General features: G+C 41.9%; 1 protein-coding gene across 3 annotated transcripts in view; it reads right to left on the reverse strand.

Moving 5' to 3' along the window:
• The window catches only part of PDGFD (platelet derived growth factor D), a 194,923-nt gene that overhangs the window by 25,598 nt on the left and 146,337 nt on the right, over positions 1 to 22,988 (reverse strand). For 2 of the 3 annotated variants that reach the window (XM_073338478.1, XM_073338469.1), the window contains exons 4-5: positions 18,644 to 18,703; positions 10,944 to 11,145 (exon numbers count right to left, since the gene is read on the reverse strand). In XM_073338478.1, the coding sequence (XP_073194579.1) occupies positions 10,944 to 11,145; positions 18,644 to 18,703 (262 nt within the window). The remainder of the gene's footprint in view (positions 1 to 10,943; positions 11,146 to 18,643; positions 18,704 to 22,988) is intronic. The other variant, XM_073338486.1, reaches the window with a different exon arrangement.

Here is a 22,988-nt window from a genome sequence, read left to right on the forward strand (position 1 = left end):
ATGAGGAATATTCCAAGATGCATGCACAAAGATGCTTTGGATCCGCACCTAGATTTTTCCATAGTGCTAAGCACCTACTGATTTCATTTAGCATTGCAAATGCTCAGCACTTCTGAATCTCATACTTTTGTAATCACAGTCCAGATATAAGGGGATTAAGAAGCGTACAGTTCACCCACTACAAATGACACCTAGAAATAATACTGAAGTTCATTTTGGATTCTACCCTAGCAAGGTGGGACAAACTGAGCAGGCAACATACATGCTCTTAACAGAAATGCCACATTCTGATCCTATCACAGAGATACACAAGAACTGCTCCCACTGGTTAAGTGACTGTAAAACACCATTTGTAAATCAGTAGCAAAAGAAAGAAAGTTCTCTAAAGAACTCCCTCTCCAGAAAGCCCAGATCTGAGCTTTTCTTTTGTCTCAGAATTGTTTTACTTTCTGGAGCCAATTCTTTTCCTCATTCATATAACAATGAGATCTTACAGTACAGACAGCTTCATGCATCATTTCATTGCTGTGACTAAAAGGTAACTGAGTCTTAGTGTGAAATCCTGGTGCTTTCCCTATCAAGGGATTGAAACCACTGGGGTCCTTACTTTAAAACTGGAACTAAAAGGTTCTTCAGATGGGCTGCAAATAGCTTCAAAACATTATTACAGAATTTTTGCCCATGGCATTAATTTTATAAGGACAGGTTTCAGAGTAGCAGCCGTGTTAATCTGTATCCGTAAAAAGAAAAGGAGTACTTGCAGCACCTTAGAGACTCACAAATTTATTAGTTAGTCTCTAAGGTGCCACTAGTACTCCTTTTCATTTTATAAGCAAAGGGAGACATTGAAGACTACAACAGAGCGGTAAGCTTGGAAATAAAGCATTAGACCCCCCAATTTAAGCACCTACTTAAATCCATTCCTACTGAGGGCAGCTCTTAAATATGTGCTTAACTTGAAACATTGATTTCAGTCAGATTTAAGCACTGTTTAAAATTAAGCATGTGATTAAATGCCATCCTGAACAGGGATATTTTATTGAATCAGGGGTCATAGGCTATTATTGCTGCTAAGTTGAAAAGGGCCTTGTTCGTATGAGTCACAAGGACCTGGGAAGAGAGACCTCTGCTGCTAGCCACAGTCCGTTTTCAAATCCAAGGAGGATCTTGTTACGCATTTTTTTTATTATTATTATTTAAACATTCTGGTGTAGGTACTGATATGGCCCCATCACTGTAGCATGTTACCCTCACGACATCCCTGTGAGGTGGGAAAGTGCTAGTTTCCCCATTGTGTAGCTGGGGAACTGGGGTGCATGGAAATTGAGTGACTCATCCAAGTTCATAGTTCAATCAGTTAGAAAGACATTTCTTCTGACCTCCTGTCGTGAGTGCACTAATGTGCACTTGTTGGGCTAAAAATTCCAACACTCACACACCTAATTTTAGTGGCTGAACATATGTTTGTGTGCAAGCATACTTGCACACATGCGGGTAGTAGATTATTGAAAAGTGTTAGCAAGTATTTTGCAGGTGTCAGTACGTACACCAGTGTTTGCACCTGAACACTGCATTGCATTAATGGACCAACATTTCAATTCCTAAAATCCAGGTTCCCTTGACATACAGGGCTAGATTCACAAAGAGACATAGGTGTGGCGGTGAGCAGTGTCACCATGCCTAACTTTTAGGTGTCTAGAAAAATCACTGGGATTCACAAAGCCTGTGTTAGGCACTCAAGGTTTCTATACAATAAATGGAGGGCGATAAGTGCCTAAGAATGTGATTCACAAAAGCCAGAACACTAGGCCCCTCCCAACCGAAACTAGCCAATGGGAAATGCCAAAGAGAGGGGTGTGTCCTAAAGCTTGTCAAGGAATTCAGCTGTGAATCCTCTGGTGGAGTCTGGCACCTAGGGAATTTCTTGCCACTGCTGCCACCACCTCCTGAGAACTCTTAATCCAGTGGTTAGGGCACTCACTTAGGATGTGAGAGATCCCTGGCAGTTCAAGTAAACTCTCTCCACCTGACGGGAGATCTGCCACCTCTCAGGTGAGTGCCCTAACCTCTGGGCTATAGATATTCTGATGTGGGGCTACCTCAGTCTCTCCTGTTGAAGTTGTTCCCCTGTGGATAAATAATTAGTTACTAGTGCAGGAGGACTGGATCCTGCCTCTCCCACAACCACCAACTATAAATAAAGTCATTCTCATACATATATGCTCACTCTTTCTGGCCCAAAACCCTTTTTCTTAATCCAAAGCAGAACAACTTTCCAGGTGAATACCTGAACTACTGGGCTAAAAGTTATGAGGAAGGTCCCCTTCCCCCGAGCATAGCTAATGGATCTGGCCCCACAAGTGAGTTAGGTAGAGGAATACCAGTCTTCCCCAGTTTGTGAATCACTCTGTGGCTTAGGCATCCAGATGCCTACAGTGAGGCAGCATTGCGCATGCTCAGACGCAGACACGGAGGCAGACAGGGAATTTTCACTGAAAAAACTTGGGCACTGATTGAGTTTAGGCACACACAGGGTTCGGCGGCAGCCGAGTGCATGGTTTTGTGAAAACCACTGATGCCTGATTCTCGGATTTAGGAACCTAACTCCCTTTGTGAATGTAGCCCACAGGTGTGTATGTGAGGCACAATAAGCCACCACAATTTTCAACAGCACAGAAGCTACTCTTAAGTTGCTGAGGATTCAGCTCTATATTTACTTAACAGAGCCAAATCATCCATTGGTGTAAACTAACATAATTCCATTGGTCTCAATGAAGTTATTCTGTTTTACCCCAACTAAAGAGCTGGCCCACAGTTGTAAATCCTCAATAAATGTCTAATAGTAACAGATATTGTCTTTTACATTTTTAATCCAGTGACACTAACTGCTTCGTTCAATGTAAATGAAGTATATTTGAGAACTTTAAGATTTATTAAATCTTTTAGTGGCAACTGGAAGAAAAGGATGCTGCATCTGGATTTCCACTTTACTCACAGTTTCCAGATAAAACTCTCCGATACAGAGAGTTTGAGAGAGCAGAAATTTCAGAGGGATTATAGCTGTCCACGGGAACAAAGGTTCACAATACATGTTCCTATTACAAGCTGGGACACCAATTACATCCAGAGAGTGGGTCAAGCAGTATGAACAGGCCCAACCCATCGCTGTTGAAAATGGATTCAGCGCCACGCCAGTGGTAAATATGACGTCACAGGCTTCACCAGCCTTTAAAAAAGGTTCACAAGAAAAGCTTTCTGTTGCCGTGCAGCTTGCTCTAAGTGTCCTCAGTAACTTCACACAGAGTAACAGGAAACATAGGCGCTGAGTTTTCTTTTTCCGTGGGGGTACTCCACCCCAAGGCCCTGCCCAAACTCCGCCCCCTCCCCCAAAGCCATGCCCTCGCTCCGCCTCTTCCTGCTCCCGCTCCACCCCTTCCCCTGAGTTTCCACCCTCACTTCACCTCTTCCTGCCCTCCCTCCGCCATCGCTCGCCTCTTCCTGCCCTGCTCTAGCCCCATCCCCGAGGCCCCACCCTACCGCGGCTCCCTGCTCTCTGCCCTCCCCCAAACGCATCCCTCCCAGCCACCAATCAGCTGATTGGTGGCAGCTGCCTGAACAGCTGTGGTCGGTGAGTGCTGAGCACACTTTTTTTTTTCCTGTGGGTGCTCCAGCCCCACAGCACCCATGGAGTTGGCACCGATGACAGGAAATATCCCATTTGCCACAGTGGGGAAGAGTATGCATAATCACTGGGCCTCAGTTATATTATGAAATGATTAGGCACTTTGCAAAGTACAGATAAAGTAATTCCTTACTAAGGGTATGGCTACACTTGCAGATGTAGAGCGCTTTGAGTTAACCCTGTCTTCGTAGAGCGTAGTAGGGAAAGCGCTGCAGTCTGTCCACACTGACAGCTACAAGCGCACTGGCGTGGCCACATTAGCAGCTCTTGCAACAGCCACAAAGAGCAGTGCATTGTGGTAGCTATCCCAGCATGCAAGTGGCTGCAATGGGGTGGAGTGTGACAAGGAGTGTGTTGTGTGTATGTGGGGGGAGAGAGAGTGGGTTTTTGGGGGGCCTGAGAGCATTTCAGCATGCTGTCTTGTAAGTAAGTTCAGACAGAAACAGACCACCCTCTCCCCCCCACCTCTCTCTCTCACACACACAACATTCCACACTAATGGTTGCTTTGTCTCAGGGCAGATAAGCAGCTGGCTCCCAGAAACTGAGCTTTCAAAGGGCATATCTGCATTCTGACAGCGAGTTCAAAACAATGAAATGAGTGGCCACTTGACTTAAGGGGATTATGGGATGTTTCCGGAGGCTAATCAGAGCGCAGTAAAGCAACACCTCATCCACACTGGCACTGCGGTGCTCCAGCAGGGGCGGAGCAAACATTATTCCACTCGCCGAGGTGGAGTACCAGCAGCGCTGTAGCCGCAGAGTCAGAGCGCTCTACGTGCCTTGCCAGTGTGGACGGGAAGTGAGCTAGTGCGCCCGGGGCTCCTTTTTTGCGCTGTAACTCGCAAGTGTAGCCAAGGCCAAGGCTATTCTGTTTGTCAGGGCTTACCGTAGGATGCGTGCATTTAGATAATTAGCAGTTATTTGAGGTGATATGTCATGAACTCAGAGTATACACATTTGCCATTAAAGCAGAGGCATTTTGAATTTGTGCTGTTTGTATTTAATGTCTGATGCACTGTAACTTGCTGGCGACTATCCCAGAACCTTTCAAGGAAGAATACATGGATGTTTGCGGTAATTTATTGGCGACTGTTTGCAAACCCCTGAGAAATGAAATTCTTCACTTCACATTTTAATTTCTTGCTAAATAATTTTAATTAATGATAAATAGAAGCTGTGGTTATATGCACAGTGAACTGCCCAAATTTTGGGAATTGATATATTCATTTGGCCATTTCTTCATATACGTTGGGAAAATTCCATCCAGTCTTGTGGTCCCTGTGCTTCTTTCTCTTTCTCCCCTTCAGAGCAGAGCCTGGTTTGTTAATTTATGTAACTTGTAAAGCTGTCAGTGTAGACAGATGTTATCTCAGGAATGTCCTACCTGATTAATTTCTTCTGATAGCCAAAGGCTTTTTGCATATGATTGTCCCAAAATCAAATAAGCAAAGAGAAAAAGTGTGGGGGCTCAGGCCTGTGCAGACTCCTCCAATGCCAGAATGTATGTTCCTGTTCACTGAGATTATTTGTGAATTAGAATTTCTTTTTAAAGCTGAACCCTTTCTCTACACATCTTCCCTAGACTTTTGCATCTACTTCTGTTTTGAGAAATAGCTTAAGCCTACCTTCTTCCTAGATCTTTGTATCTAAGGCCAATTCAAAGTCAATACTTTTGCTGTAAAGCAAGGTTTTTTTTTTCACTTCTGAAGCAATTTTCATATATACATAATACTTAGTAAGGATTTTTTAAATATAAAGATATAGATAAGAGATTAAGTGACAAAAGTTCAGTGCTGTGTAATGATAGAGAACACATGCTTTGTCTAGAAGTACCCCCTCCTTTGCACAGGATGGCTCTTCTTTTTTTATATCCACTGCTACAGTACTAAAGTAATTATGAAATAATGGGCTAGTTGTGATAACCACTCTAGGAACCTGTCTATTAAACATGGCCCAATTATTATGAAATTGAGGTCAACCATGAAATATTATTGCAAATATACAGAAAATTATTTTGCTACTGATCTACTCTATATTCTACAACCGTCTCTTCATAATAACTTAGGGTAACTTCAAGGCTGGATATTCATATGCTTCGAGTTTCCTGTTTTAAGATATAGCTCTATCAAACCTTTCACATTTTTTTAAAAATCACAGCGAAGATTGTTTCTAGTATTTACTTGTTATATTTCTTTGCAGAGGAAGTGCCAGATATTTTTATAGAGTTTTTACCTGGGGCATGACTTATGGATTTTGAAAATGCAAATATTATACCCAAAAAACTTCCACTAGATTTGATTTCTTTGAGATTATGTAATGAGTAGTGAACTGTAAACAGTAGCACATATACACAGTATCAAATTTCAAACAATGAATGCAATTTTTAGAGATATACACCTTATACCGATATCTCACATAAATAGTATAAATAAATAAAGAGTGCTGTGAGATCAGATTTGGTGTATGGATTGCAGTTGTCAGATATACAAATTTAATATAGGGTAGCCCAACCTTTAAAAGTTCATTGAAGGAATTACAGTATTTGTATTACTTCTTCTCTGTATTGTACTTCTTTCAATCTGTATTGATTGCCAACTCTAAAAATATTATATTTAAAGTGTCATTTACCATGTGGGTCCTGTTATTAGGACTGAAAATCTAGCAACACTGCACTGAACTCAATTCCCTGGAACCATTTGGTATGCACAGGGGGTAGGATAACAGTGAAGTCATTAGCAATTTATTTACATATTTTACGTGACATGTTATGCAAATGCTATGAGAGATACACAGGGATTATATCAAATTGTGCTAATCTGCCTCAGGGCAGTTTTAAACAAGAACAAAGGATAAAACCCAACCTGGAAGCCGAGAAAGCATGTAAATGGTGATATAATCTATTCTTTCGGCTGCAAGGTTACTACAATGCCTATAAATATTCCTTAGTGTTCCACAGAGCCTTTGTTTGGAAGCCCTAATATATTCCTAATTTAAAGGATTTTATTTGAAGCCATTCTCTAATCAGATTTCAACATGTAACATGGCTGTATTCCTGTCACATTTCAAGTCTGAGCATTTCTTATTAGCCCTGGTGTGTCCCTAAGAACCCCCTCAATGCCAACTGGCAAAGAGTTCGCTGTTCCGTAACAGCAATGCCTATCATACCTGACAAACTCACTACAGCCCAACATGCTGGTATTTGATAAAAAAAAATATAGCATAAGGTATCTATTAAAAGCTTAGATCACATTGATCATCATAATCTTTGCGAGATGTATATATGGATGTAATTTAGGAAGTTGTGTATAAGTATTAAATGTATTAAATCTGTATGTTAAAACTCAACCAGACAAACAGATTTCTCCCACACAGGAGATGACACGTATAACTCTCTGTAATATGTAAATTAAGCATTGTGGTAAGTCAACATAATGGAAGTCCGTTTGTATACGGAAACACAGAAGTAGGGGAACCAAAGAACCTTGGGGGTTATCCTTTGGGTGTCAAAACAATGAGTCTGGGAAAATATAAGGAGAAACAAAAAGACATTTGTCATCCATTTACTGAGGAAAACCCTTCTAAAGCATGGGGATATTCATGAAAACTTAGATACTGGTTTTCACTGAAAACCAGCAGCTCTGTCAAAGACTGAATCCTTGGGAGAAAATCTACTTTATAAAATAGGAATATTAATAAATGTAGATCTAGGATTGCATTTTATGTTTTATTTTATATGTGTAACCAGTTCTGTTTCCACTTCTTATCCTTACTAACTCTCTTAAATCTCAACCTTTATTAATAACCTTATTTTTGTTTTTGCTGTAAGTAGATTACAGTGATGTGTTGTTATAAATAACCTGATTCTGAGTTGTACCAGTCAAGCTGCATATACTGGCTCTTTGGGGACAGCTCACCTGGCAATTTCTGCGAGTGTCTAGTGACAGGGGCTAGATACTATAGTGCAGGGGTGGTTAACCTATGGCTCCGGAGCCACATCCGGCTCTTCAGAAGTTAATATGCAGCTCATTGCATAGGTGTCGACTCCGAGGCTGGAGCTACAGATGCTAACTTTCCAATGTGCTGTGGGGGCTCACTGCTCAACCCCCTGCTCTGCCCCAGGTCCTGCCACCAGGCCACCCCTTTCCCCAAGACCCTTGCCCCTTTCCCTGAGCCTGCCATGCCCTCGCTCCTCCCCCATCCCCATCAGAGCCTCCTGCACACTGCAAAACAGCTGATTACAGCAGGTGGGAGGTGTGGGGAGGGAGAGGGAGGTGTTGATTGGCAGGGCTGCTGGTGGGCGGAAGGCGCTGGGGGCTGGAGGAGGGTAGCGGATGGGGGGTTGCTGACATATTACTGTGGCTCTTTGGCAATGTTCATTGGTAAATTCTGGTTCCTTCTCAGAATCAGGTTGGCCACCCCTGCTATAGGGGGTGACTACCCCACACTCACCCTGCAGGGTTTAATGCGGGCCAAGTGGGCCAATTAACTCATTAGGCAGCTGGTTAAGGAGGCCCAGTTGGGCAGGAATAGGCAGGGCCTATAAAACCCTGCAGCTGAAAGGAAAATGGGCTGCAGCGAGACAGCAGACACTCCCAGGAGAAAGGGAGGAGTGAGTGGAGACTGCAGACTGAAGTAACTCCCTGGGAAGAGGCTTAGGAACTGGTAGGCCCAGGAAGAGAAGGGAACCAGTGGTAGGAAGAAGCCCAGGAATAGAACAGTGAGGCCAGAGAGAGAAGGCCCAGACAGCTGAGCTAAAGATGCCTGGGCTGGAACCCGGAGAAGAGGGCAGGCCTGGGTTCCCCTACCAGCCACTGGCTGAGTGGCACCAAGGCAGTGAGTGGGAAGACTGCCTAGGACTAGTGAGGAGCCCACCTCTCCTGGAAGGGGGGAACATGGATAGTGACATGGCCAGAGGGCCGTGCCATGCAGAGGACATTGCAGTTCCTGGAGCTGAGAGAGGGGCTGCGAGTGGACAGCAGAGACAAAGTGGCAGTGTACAAACCGTAGACAGGGGGACATTGGCCGCAAGCTAATCCCAAGCGTATCAGGAGGAGGTGCCAGTCTAGCAATCAGTGGTTCACCGCATGACACGGACACTTCTGGGAGTTCAGGGACTAGAGTAGATCAAGCAGGGGCTGGGAGAGCCTTGAGCAGAGCGCTGGAGTGGCTGAAGGGCAGGCAGTGTCAGGGAGCTGACATCTGGCTACTACAAGAAAGACTCCCTCTCATTGTGGGGCAGAGAGAGGAGGATAACATGGTGACCTAGTCTTGGGCACCCTGAGAAAGTGTCACACCAGGTTTATAATGAATATAATCATTTTGGAGTGAAATGTATAGTGTTTGTAGCAGAGAACCATTCTTTTGTTGGAAGAAAGGAGGAGAAAAAAACGACAACACTTTTTGCTCATTGCGCTAACAAAAACATCCTGAATTAAGAAATACATTGGCAAACGCTTTACTTTTTCATAGCAGTTTGCTAGGCCAAAGAGTTGAATTCCATTGTACTCAGTGGAGAAACCCTAATTAATCCAGATTTCCTGCAGACAACCAGAAAGGTCGGATCAGTATTGGGAGCCAATCTGATCAGAATGGATAAAACACAGCATACATTGCTTTAGATACAGTACATTTGCACTGGGATCAGATTTAATCTGAGACTCACGTGAAATCTGGATAGAAAACTCAGTAAGAGATCAGGGTCTCCTGTCAGCCTCTATTAAAATCAAATCAGCTCCTTTTTGTCTTTTGTGTACATTTCCGTCAGCGCTGACTCCAGTCTGGGAATAGGAGACACATAGCTGATTATGTTTCACTGGCCTCCAAATGTGATCAGATTGGTCCCAGCATTTAATACAAACTAAACAAAAGAAATGTGGCCTACATTTCCAAAAAATTGTAGTGGTTTTGGTTGCTTACATTTTGGGGTGCCTTAAAGCAGCCTGGTTTTCAGAGGGTTGCTGCTAAGCACTTTCTAAAAGACAGGCTCCTTTAAAGTTGGGCAGGCAAAAATTGAGGTTACCATAATGGTCAGTCACTTTTGAAAATGAAGGCCTATATGTGTCCAGTTTCAAATCAAATTGTACTAAGGTCTCAGCTGCTGAAGTTTAATTGCAAATATTATTTTCAGTGCTGACCCTAAAAAAAAAAAAATCAGAAAAAACTCATGTCTCTCCTTGCACAAACTGCAATTAAATGGGAATTCCATAGGTTGAAGGGCTTGCAGAATCAGACCCATAATTTGCTAATTATTTAAGAAAAATATTCAGCAAAACACATAAGAATACATGTATACTGAATATGTAATGTAGGATAAGAGTACTAAGAAAATTCATAATCTGAGTTAAACGTTTCAGTAGATTAGCTGTTAAAATCTACAGCGATGACCACTTAGAAGAACTGAGCTAGACTCTCAAGATACCTCCTCCACCAAACAGTACTATTTCAGTGGGCAGCATTGTGCTTATTTCTTCAAGGTCATGGCTGGACCTTCTATTCAGTGCATCCTCATCATTATTAGTTTGTGTCATTAACTTAACATTCTTTTACTTTAGCATTTGATGGATGGATTGTACCAAAGAGGGCGGGGGGGGGGAGGGAGGGGGAAGAAGAGACACATAATCCAGAGATGCACACTTTAGGGGGTTGGACTAGATGACCTCCTGAGGTCCCTTCCAACTCTGATATTCTATGATTCTATGATACTTTGTTATACTACAGTTAAAAATGCTAAACCATGATAATGTTCCCCATCTACATAATGGAAATCGATCAGATGTTCACATCTGAAAAAAACCAACCAAACAAAAAACAGCTGCACATACAGGTGTTTGTGCCAGATGCTTCCCTAAGTACAATGTGATAGAAGTAATTATCCCCCACTCAACACAGAACAATCCTAAAACAGGATGTTTAAAGGCATGTGAGAGTTTAGGAATCCTATGCCTTACATGCAAAATAATACTTTAGGGTGAAGTTGAAAACCATCTGTCCTTAACATACATAATTTCAGGTGCCTGTGTTTTCATTTGTGAATATTAACAGGCTGAAGCCAGCTTAATCAAACAGACTGAAAATGATTAAGGTTCCAAATTCTCCTATCCTTAGTTGTGCTGGGTAATTCCTTGCTCTGCAGTTAGTCCCATTGATTCCGGCATGGGTAATGGTATCTGAATCTGAACTTGATAAGCAATCAAAGGGCATTTGTGAGAAGTGTACAGCAAACACCTGGAATTAAGAACATGTACAGTGTCTCTTCCTACCTTTGGACTTTCTGTCACGGTAGCTCCTGCCTCGATAATGATGTCCAGTGTCTGTGTACAGATTTTCGAGATCTTCTTGCCACGATTCAGGATTAAAGTATTTGAGCAGCTCCTCCACGGTGTCAAATCCAGCGATGGTCTGGTCTAGTGCTTCCGCAGTGAGGGTAGGGTCGGTCACTGATGGAGAGGGATAGGATACCCCCTAAGAGTGACATACAGCTCAGTGTACTTTGAAAAATTACAGCACCACTCAATACAACTGTCAATAGTTACAGAGAGATTTTTCTCACAGCTGACTCACACAGAAAATCCAGGCAAGACCCCAAATTGGACTGAGATTCTGTCTTTTGACACAGTGACCTTACTCCTGGTATTGTTAATCACCCTCGACCATCTTTTGAGCTCCTTGCACTGAGCCAGATGGCTTCATGCCCCGGCATGCTGTGCCAGGAGGCCAGGGAGAAAAGCACTGCCCACCTTTCCAAGCAAGGACAGGTGCTGCCAGGTGAATGGAGGAGTGAGCCGGTCTAATGCTGCTGGACAGTGCTAGCCATTCCAAAGGGGGCCAGTAAGGGTGGGAAGAAGGCAGAGCTACATCCTGCCCTTCACACCAGCCAGCATGTATGTTATGTTCCTATACAGGGTGTGGCACGAGCTGCTTTTCTCTTGCCCCCAAAGTAAGGCAGTACCTAAAAGGTGTAGTCCTTTCCTCAGTTTGCATGGAGACAAAAATCTCATTGAAGTATCTACAGATATATGACACTCATTACCATAGCATTTGAGTGCTTCACAGGCTTTAAAGGTATTTATCCTCACAGCACCCCTGTGAGGTAGATCCCCACTGTACAATAAGGAATTAAGGCACAAAGAGACCAAGGCAACTCTCCCAAGGTCACACAGGAAGTCTGCAGCAAAGCAAGGAATCTATCCCAAGGCTCAAGCTAATACTCTAACCACGGACAATCTTTCCTCTTCTTGGAGCGTTAACATAAGCAAGGCCTAAACAAAGACTTCAAGGTTTGGCCCTTTGAAATGAAGAATTAACTCTGGTTTTCAAATGTTTATAAACCAGAATTTGGAAAAAAAATACTGAAGGAAATTAGAAAACTGTAATGTAAGGGTCTACACAATGTAAGTGGTGAAACACACACATCAAAGAGGGATTAATATTTCTAAGCATTTAGGAACATATACTACCCATAGACCATGTCTATGTGGGGGACTATCAGGAAAGCTAAGGCAAATCAACTGAGGGTGTGAAGTCAATGCACATAAATTAAATCCCATGTGGATGCTCTCACTCACCAGGAGTAAAATGGCCTCAGTTCTCTCCTGAATGAGAGCATCCACATGGGGGTCACCATACCACTTCAATTAACGTGCACTGACTTTGCACCTTAAATTGATTTGCCTTAGGTTTCCTGAATGACACATGTAGACAAGGCCTTAGATCAGTGGTGGACAACCACAGCTCCCATTGGCCGGGAATGGCAAACCGTGACCACTGGGAGCTGCAGGGGCCTGTGCCTGCGGATGGTCAACGTTCGCAAAATATCTTGTGGCCCGCAATCAGCTTATCCTGACGGGCTGCATGTGGTCCATGGGCCACAGGTTGCACACCACAGCCTTAGATGCATACACATCTATTGAGTTCAGTTGGAGTTAAGTCACCTCTAAGGATAGAACTGACCTTTAATAACTAATGTGCATTTATAGAGAAGAGTTTTACTTTTACTGTAGCAAAATTTCTAAAGTCCTAATTTCAATTCCCAAATATTCAATATCCTAATATCATCTTCCCCCCAAACTACCCTCAAATTTCCTAATTTCTGTGTAAAATATACTCAAGAAAGAACTGATTGCAGATGTGTCATTCTCTAAAGACATACTAAATCACCTGCTGACAATGTATAACAGCACAGGATATAAATTCAGGAAAACTCAGACTTTTATTTTCTCAGTTAAAACACTGAAATTGACAGAAAAATGAAAGAAAAGAATCCCTCTGTCCTCTAAAGGGTATGTCTATACTGCAATCATGGGGCGTGATTGCAGCTTGAATAGACATACCTGATTAAAGCTAGTTCAGGTCCCAGAGCAGTGAATCCACAGTAGTGTGCATTTCAGTGCAGGCTAGCCACACGAGCAATTACCCATGGTTCCAGGTGGGCTTGTATGGCCCATGCTGAAGTCATAGAATCATAGAATATCAGGGTTGGAAGGGACCCCAGAAGGTCATCTAGTCCAACCCCCTGCTCAAAGCAGGACCAATTCCCAGTTAAATCATCCCAGCCAGGGCTTTGTCAAGCCTGACCTTAAAAACCTCTAAGGAAGGAGATTCTACCACCTCCCTAGGTAACGCATTCCAGTGTTTCACCACCCTCTTAGTGAAAAAGTTTTTCCTAATATCCAATCTAAACCTCCCCCACTGCAACTTGAGACCATTACTCCTCGTTCTGTCATCTGCTACCATTGAGAACAGTCTAGAGCCATCCTCTTTGGAACCCCCTTTCAGGTAGTTGAAAGCAGCTATCAAATCCCCCCCTCATTCTTCTCTTCTGCAGGCTAAACAATCCCAGCTCCCTCAGCCTCTCCTCATAAGTCATGTGTTCCAGTCCCCTAATCATTTTTGTTGCCCTTCGCTGGACTCTCTCCAATTTATCCACATCCTTCTTGAAGTGTGGGGCCCAAAACTGGACACAGTACTCCAGATGAGGCCTCACCAATGTCGAATAGAGGGGAACGATCACGTCCCTCGATCTGCTCGCTATGCCCCTACTTATACATCCCAAAATGCCATTGGCCTTCTTGGCAACAAGGGCACACTGCTGACTCATATCCAGCTTCTCGTCCACTGTCACCCCTAGGTCCTTTTCCGCAGAACTGCTGCCTAGCCATTCGGTCCCTAGTCTGTAGCTGTGCATTGGGTTCTTCCGTCCTAAGTGCAGGACCCTGCACTTATCCTTATTGAACCTCATCAGATTCCTTTTGGCCCAATCTTCCAATTGGTCTAGGTCCTTCTGTATCCTATCCCTCCCCTCCAGCGTATCTACCACTCCTCCCAGTTTAGTATCATCCGCAAATTTGCTGAGAGTGCAATCCACACCATCCTCCAGATCATTTATGAAGATATTGAATAAAACCGGCATTGCCATGGCTTCACAGCTCTAGTATCCAAGCTAGCTCAGGTATGTCTACTCAAGCTACAATCACATCCCACGATTACAGCACAGACATACCCACAGAGACATACAGCACTTGAATTCCCCACCAGAAGGTCGATTTTAGCCTGATCCTGCAAATGCTTCCACGTGTAACTCTATAAATCTATGCAAGTTGCACTGCTCCGGTGAGTAGTCCCACTGGACTCAGTGGCCTATTAACCTGAGTAAAACTGTTTAGTTTTACTAAAAATCCAGTCTACTTAAATATAACTTTGTCTTCACCAGAAAATGTTGCCATAGTCTTTAGAGTCCTTGATATTTTACTGTATATAATTTGCTACAAATATGGACCTTCCAGATTATCTGACACGAGAAAGAAAAAATAAAAATATCATAATACAGTGCTGACATGAAAAGAAGACTGCAGTTTGCTAATTATCATAACTACATGGGGAGATGAGAATGGGGGTTGTGTTACTAACGTCTGTCTTTTCACATACATGTGAAATAAAGGATCTTTTTTAAACAGTATTGGCCTGGAAATTATTAAGCCTTTAACACAGAACCCATCACAAATAAGTTTCAGTGGGCCCACTTTCATAACCCTTCTACAATCCAGTGTTAAATGAGGCACAATGCAGACGGCTCTAAAAATTCATGACTCATTAAAAGGAAGACACGCAGCAAAGAACCTCTATTGACTTCTAAGTGCCTTGGAATAAAAACATTGCCAAAAAGATGGGAATCGGACCCCCATGAGAACAAAATATCTCACATCAGTAAGCTGAATAAAGTGCTGATACATAAAACAATGCTATATGAAATTCGGTGTTCTAATCACAGTCGTCATGTACAGTGCTTACATAATCTTTTATGGTAAAAAAAGAAACACACTAAATTATCACTAGGAACCCACTATACAGAGAAATCAGTGAGGCTAGTGACTGGTTTGTAATTATAGCAAAAGAGAAAATCAGTTCCTAAATTCCCATCAAAGAACAAAGGGAAGGGGGATAGGGAGAAAGACGTGAGGGTGCGGCATAAGTAGCAGAATTGCAAATCGACTGCCTTCTATTCCCATGCCTTCCACTGGAGGAACATCAAACCTACTCAAGTATATATGATCTTGTTGTCCTCTAGAGGCTGGTCCGCAAAGTGGATATAGACACTCTCATGGACTTAATGGACTGCTAATGGAATTAATAGACTATATCCCTTAGCTCAAGTAGGAGCAGCCAGTACTTTTTATGCAAAAAGGTCAGGGGCTCTATTCAGAAAGGCACACGTACGAGATTTAGATGAGAATTGTGCTGTTTGTATGTGTTTAGCCATACATTTTCTTACATTTTGTGAGAGCCTTGCAGGTCAGATTGTGGATTTGCAGGATATGTCAAACCAATAAAAGCAGGGGGAATTCACACTTTCTTGGGTTTTAAAATCTCTACTCAGGACTTTATAAGGAGTTCAACTCAGTTCACACATACACAAAAAGCCCAACTTTCTCAGAGCAATAGGCAACGCAGAGGAATTATTGTAGCTCAGATAACCTATTGGCAGCTATATCATGTGACAGACCCAAAAGTAACTTTAAAGCTGCCTCTGTTTTGTCCTGCCAAGAGCTAATTATTAGATTTATGAAAAGCTTGTGCCATCTGGCTTCTGTGACTGAGAGAGGACATAGAAGAACATTACAATGTGAGGGGGGGGCTCAGAGTTATCCTTCTTGTTAGTTACTTAAACAGTCAACATATTGTGAAAAGAACAGGAGTACTTGTGGCACCTTAGAGACTAACAAATTTATTAGTGCATAAGCTTTCGTGGGCTACAGCCCACTTCATCAGATGCATAGAATGGAATATATATAGTAAGAAGATATATATATATACATACAGATACGTTGGAAGTTTTTTTCTCCTGCTGATAATAGCTCATCTTAACTAATTAGTCTCTCACAGTTTGTATGGCAACTTCTACCTTCTCTGTATGTATATATATATCTTCTTACTATATGTTCCATTCTATGCATCCGATGAAGTGGCCTGTGGCCCACGAAAGCTTATGCTCTAATAAATTTGTTAGTCTCTAAGGTGCCACAACTACTCCTGTTCTTTTTGCGGATACAGACTAACATGGCTGCTACTCTGAAACATATTGTGAGTTTCATAAGACACACTGGCAGCTCTTTTCTAATCCGAACCAGACCATTAGTTCATTTGGTCTCCATTATGATTCATTGCTATTCTATCAAATGCATCCGACGAAATGGGTATTCACCCATGAAAGCTTATGGTCCAATGCGTCTATAAGGTGCCACAGGACTCTTTGCCGCTTTTACAGATCCAGACTAACATGGCTACCCCTCTGATACTTGCTATTTTATTAGTGATGATGAAATCTTTCTGTATTTCATGTATTGTATCATGATATACTAAACCACAAGACATGGGGACTGGACATAATGGCTCTGCTGGGGGAAAGATCTCATTCTGGGGTTATTCATGGGCTCCAGCACTTTAGGCTAGAGGTAGATGGCGGATGTGCTGCTCTAAACCTCATGAGGAAAAGCATGAAGTGTGGTTCAGTGATTTGAGCTCAAACCTGGGAACAGGAAAATGCATATGTGCTTGCCCAAATGTTTTTTTTTTCTTGCAAGATCTTACAGTGGGTCTTTAGGCTGGTAGGAGCAAAGTATAACTATGCCCATGATTGACAGGTTAAAGTTCTGCCCTACCATGCTGACTGAAGATGCACAGTAGAATTGTGAACCTCTTTATGCTGAAGAATTAGGCATCCCTGAGGTCTCGCCCTGACTCTGTGGTCATGGGCAAATTGCTCATCTTCTCCGCCTCCGTTTCCCTAGCTATGAAATAAGGTTATTGATTCTTATTGCCTAACTGTGGTGTGCTCTGTGGGGAAGGAACGAGTGTCTAGTAGCTGTGGCACTGAACTGGACCAAGAGACCTGGGCTCAGCTTCTGGCTCAGCCACAGGCTTCCCATCTGTAAAATGGGGATAATGCTTCCCTACCCCATAGGAGTGCTGAGATGATAAACAGTTATAATAATTCTGAAGTGCTCTGATACTATGGTGTTAAGGGCCACATAAGCAAATACAACAAATAGAAATAACAATCTGGTGAAGGGCTTTCCAGAGGAAAAGGGCTGTTGATTATTATTTTACATCTTTGGCACTTTACTATGGTGAGGGCAATCACTGTGACAATGTTTTCAGTGTAATTTGATCTTAGGATCACAGCTACCTGATGAGGGAGCTTTTCTCTTCCATTTTCAAAGACAATTTCCCATTTTTTCAAATGACATATTGTGTCCGATAAAAATGCACAAAGCTTTTTTTTAAAAAACAAAACTAAACATGTTAGGAGGAGGAAAAAGAGTGATCATAGAAGGAGAACATGATTTACCAAATACCAGCCTAATATCCTCTGCATGGTAACCTCTAATATGTTTACTAGAGCCAGACCCTTGATAATACTATTACTCAGAATTAGGACTCATACAGCAGATTTAATCCAAGGATCTCAAAGCATTTTACTGTGAAGGATAAGTATTGTAACAGTTTCATCATCATCCAGTGTGTTCCAAGCTTTGACCTAACAGGTCAGTTCCACTCCGATCACTATCTGTCTTGCTACTTGTTATATAAAAGGAGTTGTCAAGTGAATACACACAGAGAGTGTGGGACTGGACAACGCAACATATGGCAGAGGGACTGTACCATTACCAAGTTTGATGCCTGCATTACTCTCCCACATGGTGTGGTCCCAGAGTCTAAGAGTATGTTTACATGGCAATTAAACATCTGCGTTCGAGAGGGTTTCAGAGCTCGGGCTCCAGCCTGAGCCCGAATGTCTACATTGCAATTGAACAGCCCCCCAGCTGGAGCACCGCAAACCTCAGTCAGCTAACCTGGGCTATCCGTGGATGTTTAATTGCAGTGGTAGACGCACCCTAAGTTTTGCCTAAAAATGCTGCCAGGAGCTGATTTTTTGTCTGTGACATAAATCAAGTAAAGTGAAGGAATGGGGAGATTTTTAATTGGGTTTTCTTTTTTAAAAAGTCATATTTAGTTACATGAAATGAAGTGTCGAATTAAGATTTAATTTAAATTGCTGGTGATACAAAAAATCTTCAATAATGAACATTCAAAAAAGTTAATCCATTCTCCTACCGGCTTGCCTTTAATGCTAATTATTGCAAAATATGCTCATGTGTTTAGACCAAGACACTTTATAGCTCAAAATGTAAAGGAATTCTTTTGTTGGGAAGATTCAGTTTGAAAGTGCTAAGTATTTACGCACTGGCCATCCTATGTGGTTAAAATAGCTGCTGACATTTCTTGCCTTCCACCCTCTGCTCCCTAAAAATTATTGACAGTCTAGAATGAGTTTGAAGAACACGTCTCAGTTAATCTCCTGCTTACAGGTCAAGCAGTGATTCCCCTGTGCAGATGCATTTACATCGGACTGAAAGCCATTCTACCAATCCTTTCATGGGCAAAATAGTAACAAGCTACTTACTGAGACAGAGCTTGTGACTGACTCCCAGTTGGTTTCTGATGCTGCAGGCTGGAAATCATCCTAAAGGGGAAAAACCCATAGGAAAAATCATAGTCATGGCAATGTCCTAAAGTTAACTACCAGACCTTAAACACTGTCTCAGTGTTCTGTGTCCTTCATCCTTTTGAAACCTCTTCCATAGAAGAGATCTCTGCTTTTCTTCTCCATCCCTTATGAATTCGCTCTTGGGGCAGGGATAGTTATGTATTCTATGTTTGTACAGCCCCTAGCAAAATGGGATTAAGGACTTTAGGTGCTATTGTAATATAAATATTAAATAATAGTAATAATGATAACAATACTTGTTTCAAACATTATGGGAACAAGCCATTTATATTAGAAATACCATTATCACCAAAAAAAAAAAAAAAAGGCACTTCCAGATGGAATATAGCCTGGACGTCTGCACAGTAATAGGAAACAATTATTTAATGGTGGACAGGCCAGTTTGAAACAAATCTAATAACACTGAGGAATTATTTGGCTCCATGACAGTCCTGTCCATTTCCAGTTAAAAAATTATTTATTCCAACTAGAAGCATTAAAAGACCAAGAAATGAAGGTTGTATAATGTCAATATTCAATAAATCTTGGAGCACTGGAGAAGTTCCAGAAGACTGGACGAAAGTTGTCTGAAGGACAGAAAATTGTGCCAATTTTTTAAAAGGGTAAACAGGGTGACCAAGGTAATTGTAGGCCAGTCAGCCTGACATTGGTCCCGAGCAAAATAATTGAAGAGGCCAGGTCTCTGATTCAGAGCAATCTGGATTGGTTGGTAAACTATGTGCGAGCAAGCAATATGCATTTTAATATGGCTAAATGTAAATGTATACCTCTTGGAACAAAGAATGTAGGCCATACTTGCATGATGAGGAACTATTTCCTGGGAAGCAGTGACTCTGAAAAAGGTTTGGGGGTTGTGGTAGATAATCAGCTGAACATGAGCTCCCAATGTGATGCTGTGGCCAAAAGAGTGAATGTGATCTTTCGATGCATTAGCCTTTGATAAATTGGAACCCTCTGGAGAGAGTTCAGAGAAGAGCCACGAGAATGATAAAGCATTAGAAAACCTGCCTTATAGTGATAAATTCCAGGAGCTCAATCTATTTTGCTTAACAAAGAAAAGGTTAAGGGGTGACTTGATTATAGTCTAAGTATTTAAATGGAGATCAAATATTTAAAAATGGGCTCTTTAGTCTAGCAGAGAAAGGTATAACACAATCCAATGGCAAAGCTGAAACTATTCAAATTGAGGCTGGTATACATTTTTAACAGTGAAAGTAATTAACTATTGCAACCATTTACTAAGGATCATGGTGGTTCTCCATCACTGACAATTTTAAAATCATAATTCGATGTTTTGCTAAAGATATGCTCTAGGAATTATTTGAGGGAAGCTCTGTGGTCTATAGTGCTGTACAGAGGTCAAACGAGATGATCACAGTGGTCCCTTCTGGCATTAGAATCTATGGATCTCTAGAATCTATGAATCTATATAAAGATTTTGAAACACAAACACAGCCTGATATTCAGCTTGTGCAAAGTATATAAATCAGTCCTAATAACAGAACTTCATGATAAATGCATTTAAACTGCAGGCCAGATCCTCAGCGATACCAATTTACACCAATTGAAAATATGCCCTACAACAGGGGTCCCCAATGTGGTGCCCGCGGGCGCAATGGCGCCCGCCGGGACAGTTGTATGCGCTCACAGGATGCTGCGCTGCTGAAATGCCACCGCTGAGCACGGCCATCAGAGAACCGCCCGCTGAAATGCTTCCGAGAAGCGTTGCCGTTTCTCGGCGGCATTTAGGCAGAGGGGTGTCTGGAGCCCACCACAGTCTTTTCGGAATAGGAATGTGCTATTCCCACAGAAAGGTTGGGGACCTCTGCCCTACAATTTTTTTTAATTTGGTAGTCAATACAGGGTGATACTGGAGGACCAGATTCTTCTCTGGTTTAAATCAGCGTTGCTATATTGACTTCAATTGCAAGTAGGCTCACACAGGTGCACACACACACACAATAACGTGGCATGAATGTGACAGGAGACAATTGAACGTAAAGCCTGCTAGACCATTAATAAATCTGTCATAGCTTTCTCTCTTCCACAGTCAGGAAGGAACCTAGCTATTTTCAAATCCGGAGTCCACATGCATAGCTAAATATAATACTCTACATTTTGCTAAAGAGCACAGTAAAAATATTAAATGTCCAAAAATTCACAAGCTTGCTTATTCAAAGCTTTCACTCTCTCTTCCTCTCTTCCTGAAGTGCTTCTTTCCCTCAGTTCACCCTCTACCTGAGATCATCAAAACCACAATGATTTCTTTAGGTACCTTCTGGGTTATAAATTTTAGGTTATCCAATTGGAGAACACAAACTATACAATGTCATTTAGGTGGCAAATGAAATTGTAGATATCCAACTATGAATATTTAAAGTGGACAATTTGCAAACAATCCACAGACAATTTATTTGCACAAATTATGTATCTATTGTTGTAAACAGCAAATGCTATAATCAGTTCACAAATAACACAGGAAAAAGGACGACATTTGCCAAATTACTTTGAAATTGTTCATCCAGCTCGAGTTAATAATCTCACTTTGATGTTACCTAGGAACTAATTCAACAGGCCCACAGATCCCCTGATAACATTTGTCAGTTTCAGAACTTTGCAACCAACTCCCGCCTCTGTCATTAATTACCCTTCTGTACTCCCAAGAGAAGTGGCATTGAGTTCTGAAGCATTAAATTAACACAGGGACAATTTGTATTCTCAACTGTTCAGAAGAGACTACAGACATGATACCTTCTTATGCTTGAAATGACTCTACTCTCTTATGTTACCTAATATTAGAGATAAGGAAACGGTGATTTTTTTGAGATAGCTGTTGCCAAGCTATTGAGATGATTAGGTGCACCACCTGTTTCTTGGATCTCACTGACTGCACATTTTGTTTTGGTGATTATACTTCATCTACTAAAACACAGTATAAACCATTCATTGCTAGATGGCTTTGTTCCACCACTCCTTAAAGCACCTGCAGCCATTCCTGGCTTCTAAAGAGCTTTCAACCCAAACACAGGTTTGAGTTAATTATAATCTATTGGCTCCAGCTCCCCATTATTTAAAGGAATGACATCAAAGTAGTTTCTTTTCTCCTTTGCCTTCTGTATTCATAACATCCCATGGACATCTGAGAGATATGTTTAGGTATCACATTTAGGTACTACATACTATCCGATGAGCTCATGCTGGTTTGCTTTTGTAGGGTTTGCACATGAGTACTAGGCTTCTGGCTATTTTGCAGACATTATTTTCAAGCAACAATAAACAAACATTTGTTTAAAAAAAACCCAAACTATATTTGTACTTAATATTGGAAAAATAGGGAGGTAAAAATTTGGACCTTTCTGATTGAATTAAAGCTCCTACTCCCAATCTTCAGGGCCCCGAATGGACTTGACCAGCCTCAGTCAAAAGTTGCCTATCCTTCCACAAACCACCAAGATGATCACATTCCACAGATATGATACAGCCAGTAAAACCCAGGGTGATACTCTCAGGATCAAGGTACAGGGAAAATATCCCAGGGGTGGAAGGACCAGAAGATCTTGGAGAGCCTGAGCCTGACATAGCTAAACATAAGACCCACCTCTCTAATAATCCCCTCTCCCAGAAGAGTCATCGCCTCCCATGGTCATTCTAAGTGAGAGGGCAGAGGAAGAGAGAAAAGAAAAGGAAAAAAAAAAGGAAAAAACGAAGTCAGGTATATGGAGAAGCAGAAAAAGTTGAGCCCTATTTGTGCTCAGGTGCCAGAGTGATAAATGTCTTAGACACATCATAAAATGGACTGCGTAGAATTATCCTGATGTCAGAGATGATTTTTCTGACTCATCAGAGATTAGAAAAGGAATGTCCAATCAGTTCTAGTCTAGGAGCATAAAAGTAGTTGGAACATCTTACTATGACATACAGAAGTAGGGATTGGGACAGAGGAGGCCCTACATGGAAAACCCTTGAAACAGCAAACCATAAGGAAAAATATTTTAAGTTCTGTTAATATTTAAGTGAATAAAGGCAAGGAAGTAAATGTAAGGTGGGAATATTACCTGTTTACAGACAGATTGGATCAGATTATGGAAGAACTTCCTGCAGCCAGATTCTCACAATAGAAGTTACCCTACTAAACATTAATATTCCAGGCACAAATTGTGGCGAGACTAGGTTTTATTTCCCCCTTCTCTCCCCTCCCCCATAATTGGCATCAGTGCTGATATGCTTACAGAAAAGTGAA

The sequence above is a fragment of the Lepidochelys kempii genome, chromosome 1 (assembly GCF_965140265.1).
Source record: "Lepidochelys kempii isolate rLepKem1 chromosome 1, rLepKem1.hap2, whole genome shotgun sequence".
Taxonomy (NCBI): Eukaryota; Metazoa; Chordata; order Testudines; family Cheloniidae; genus Lepidochelys; species Lepidochelys kempii.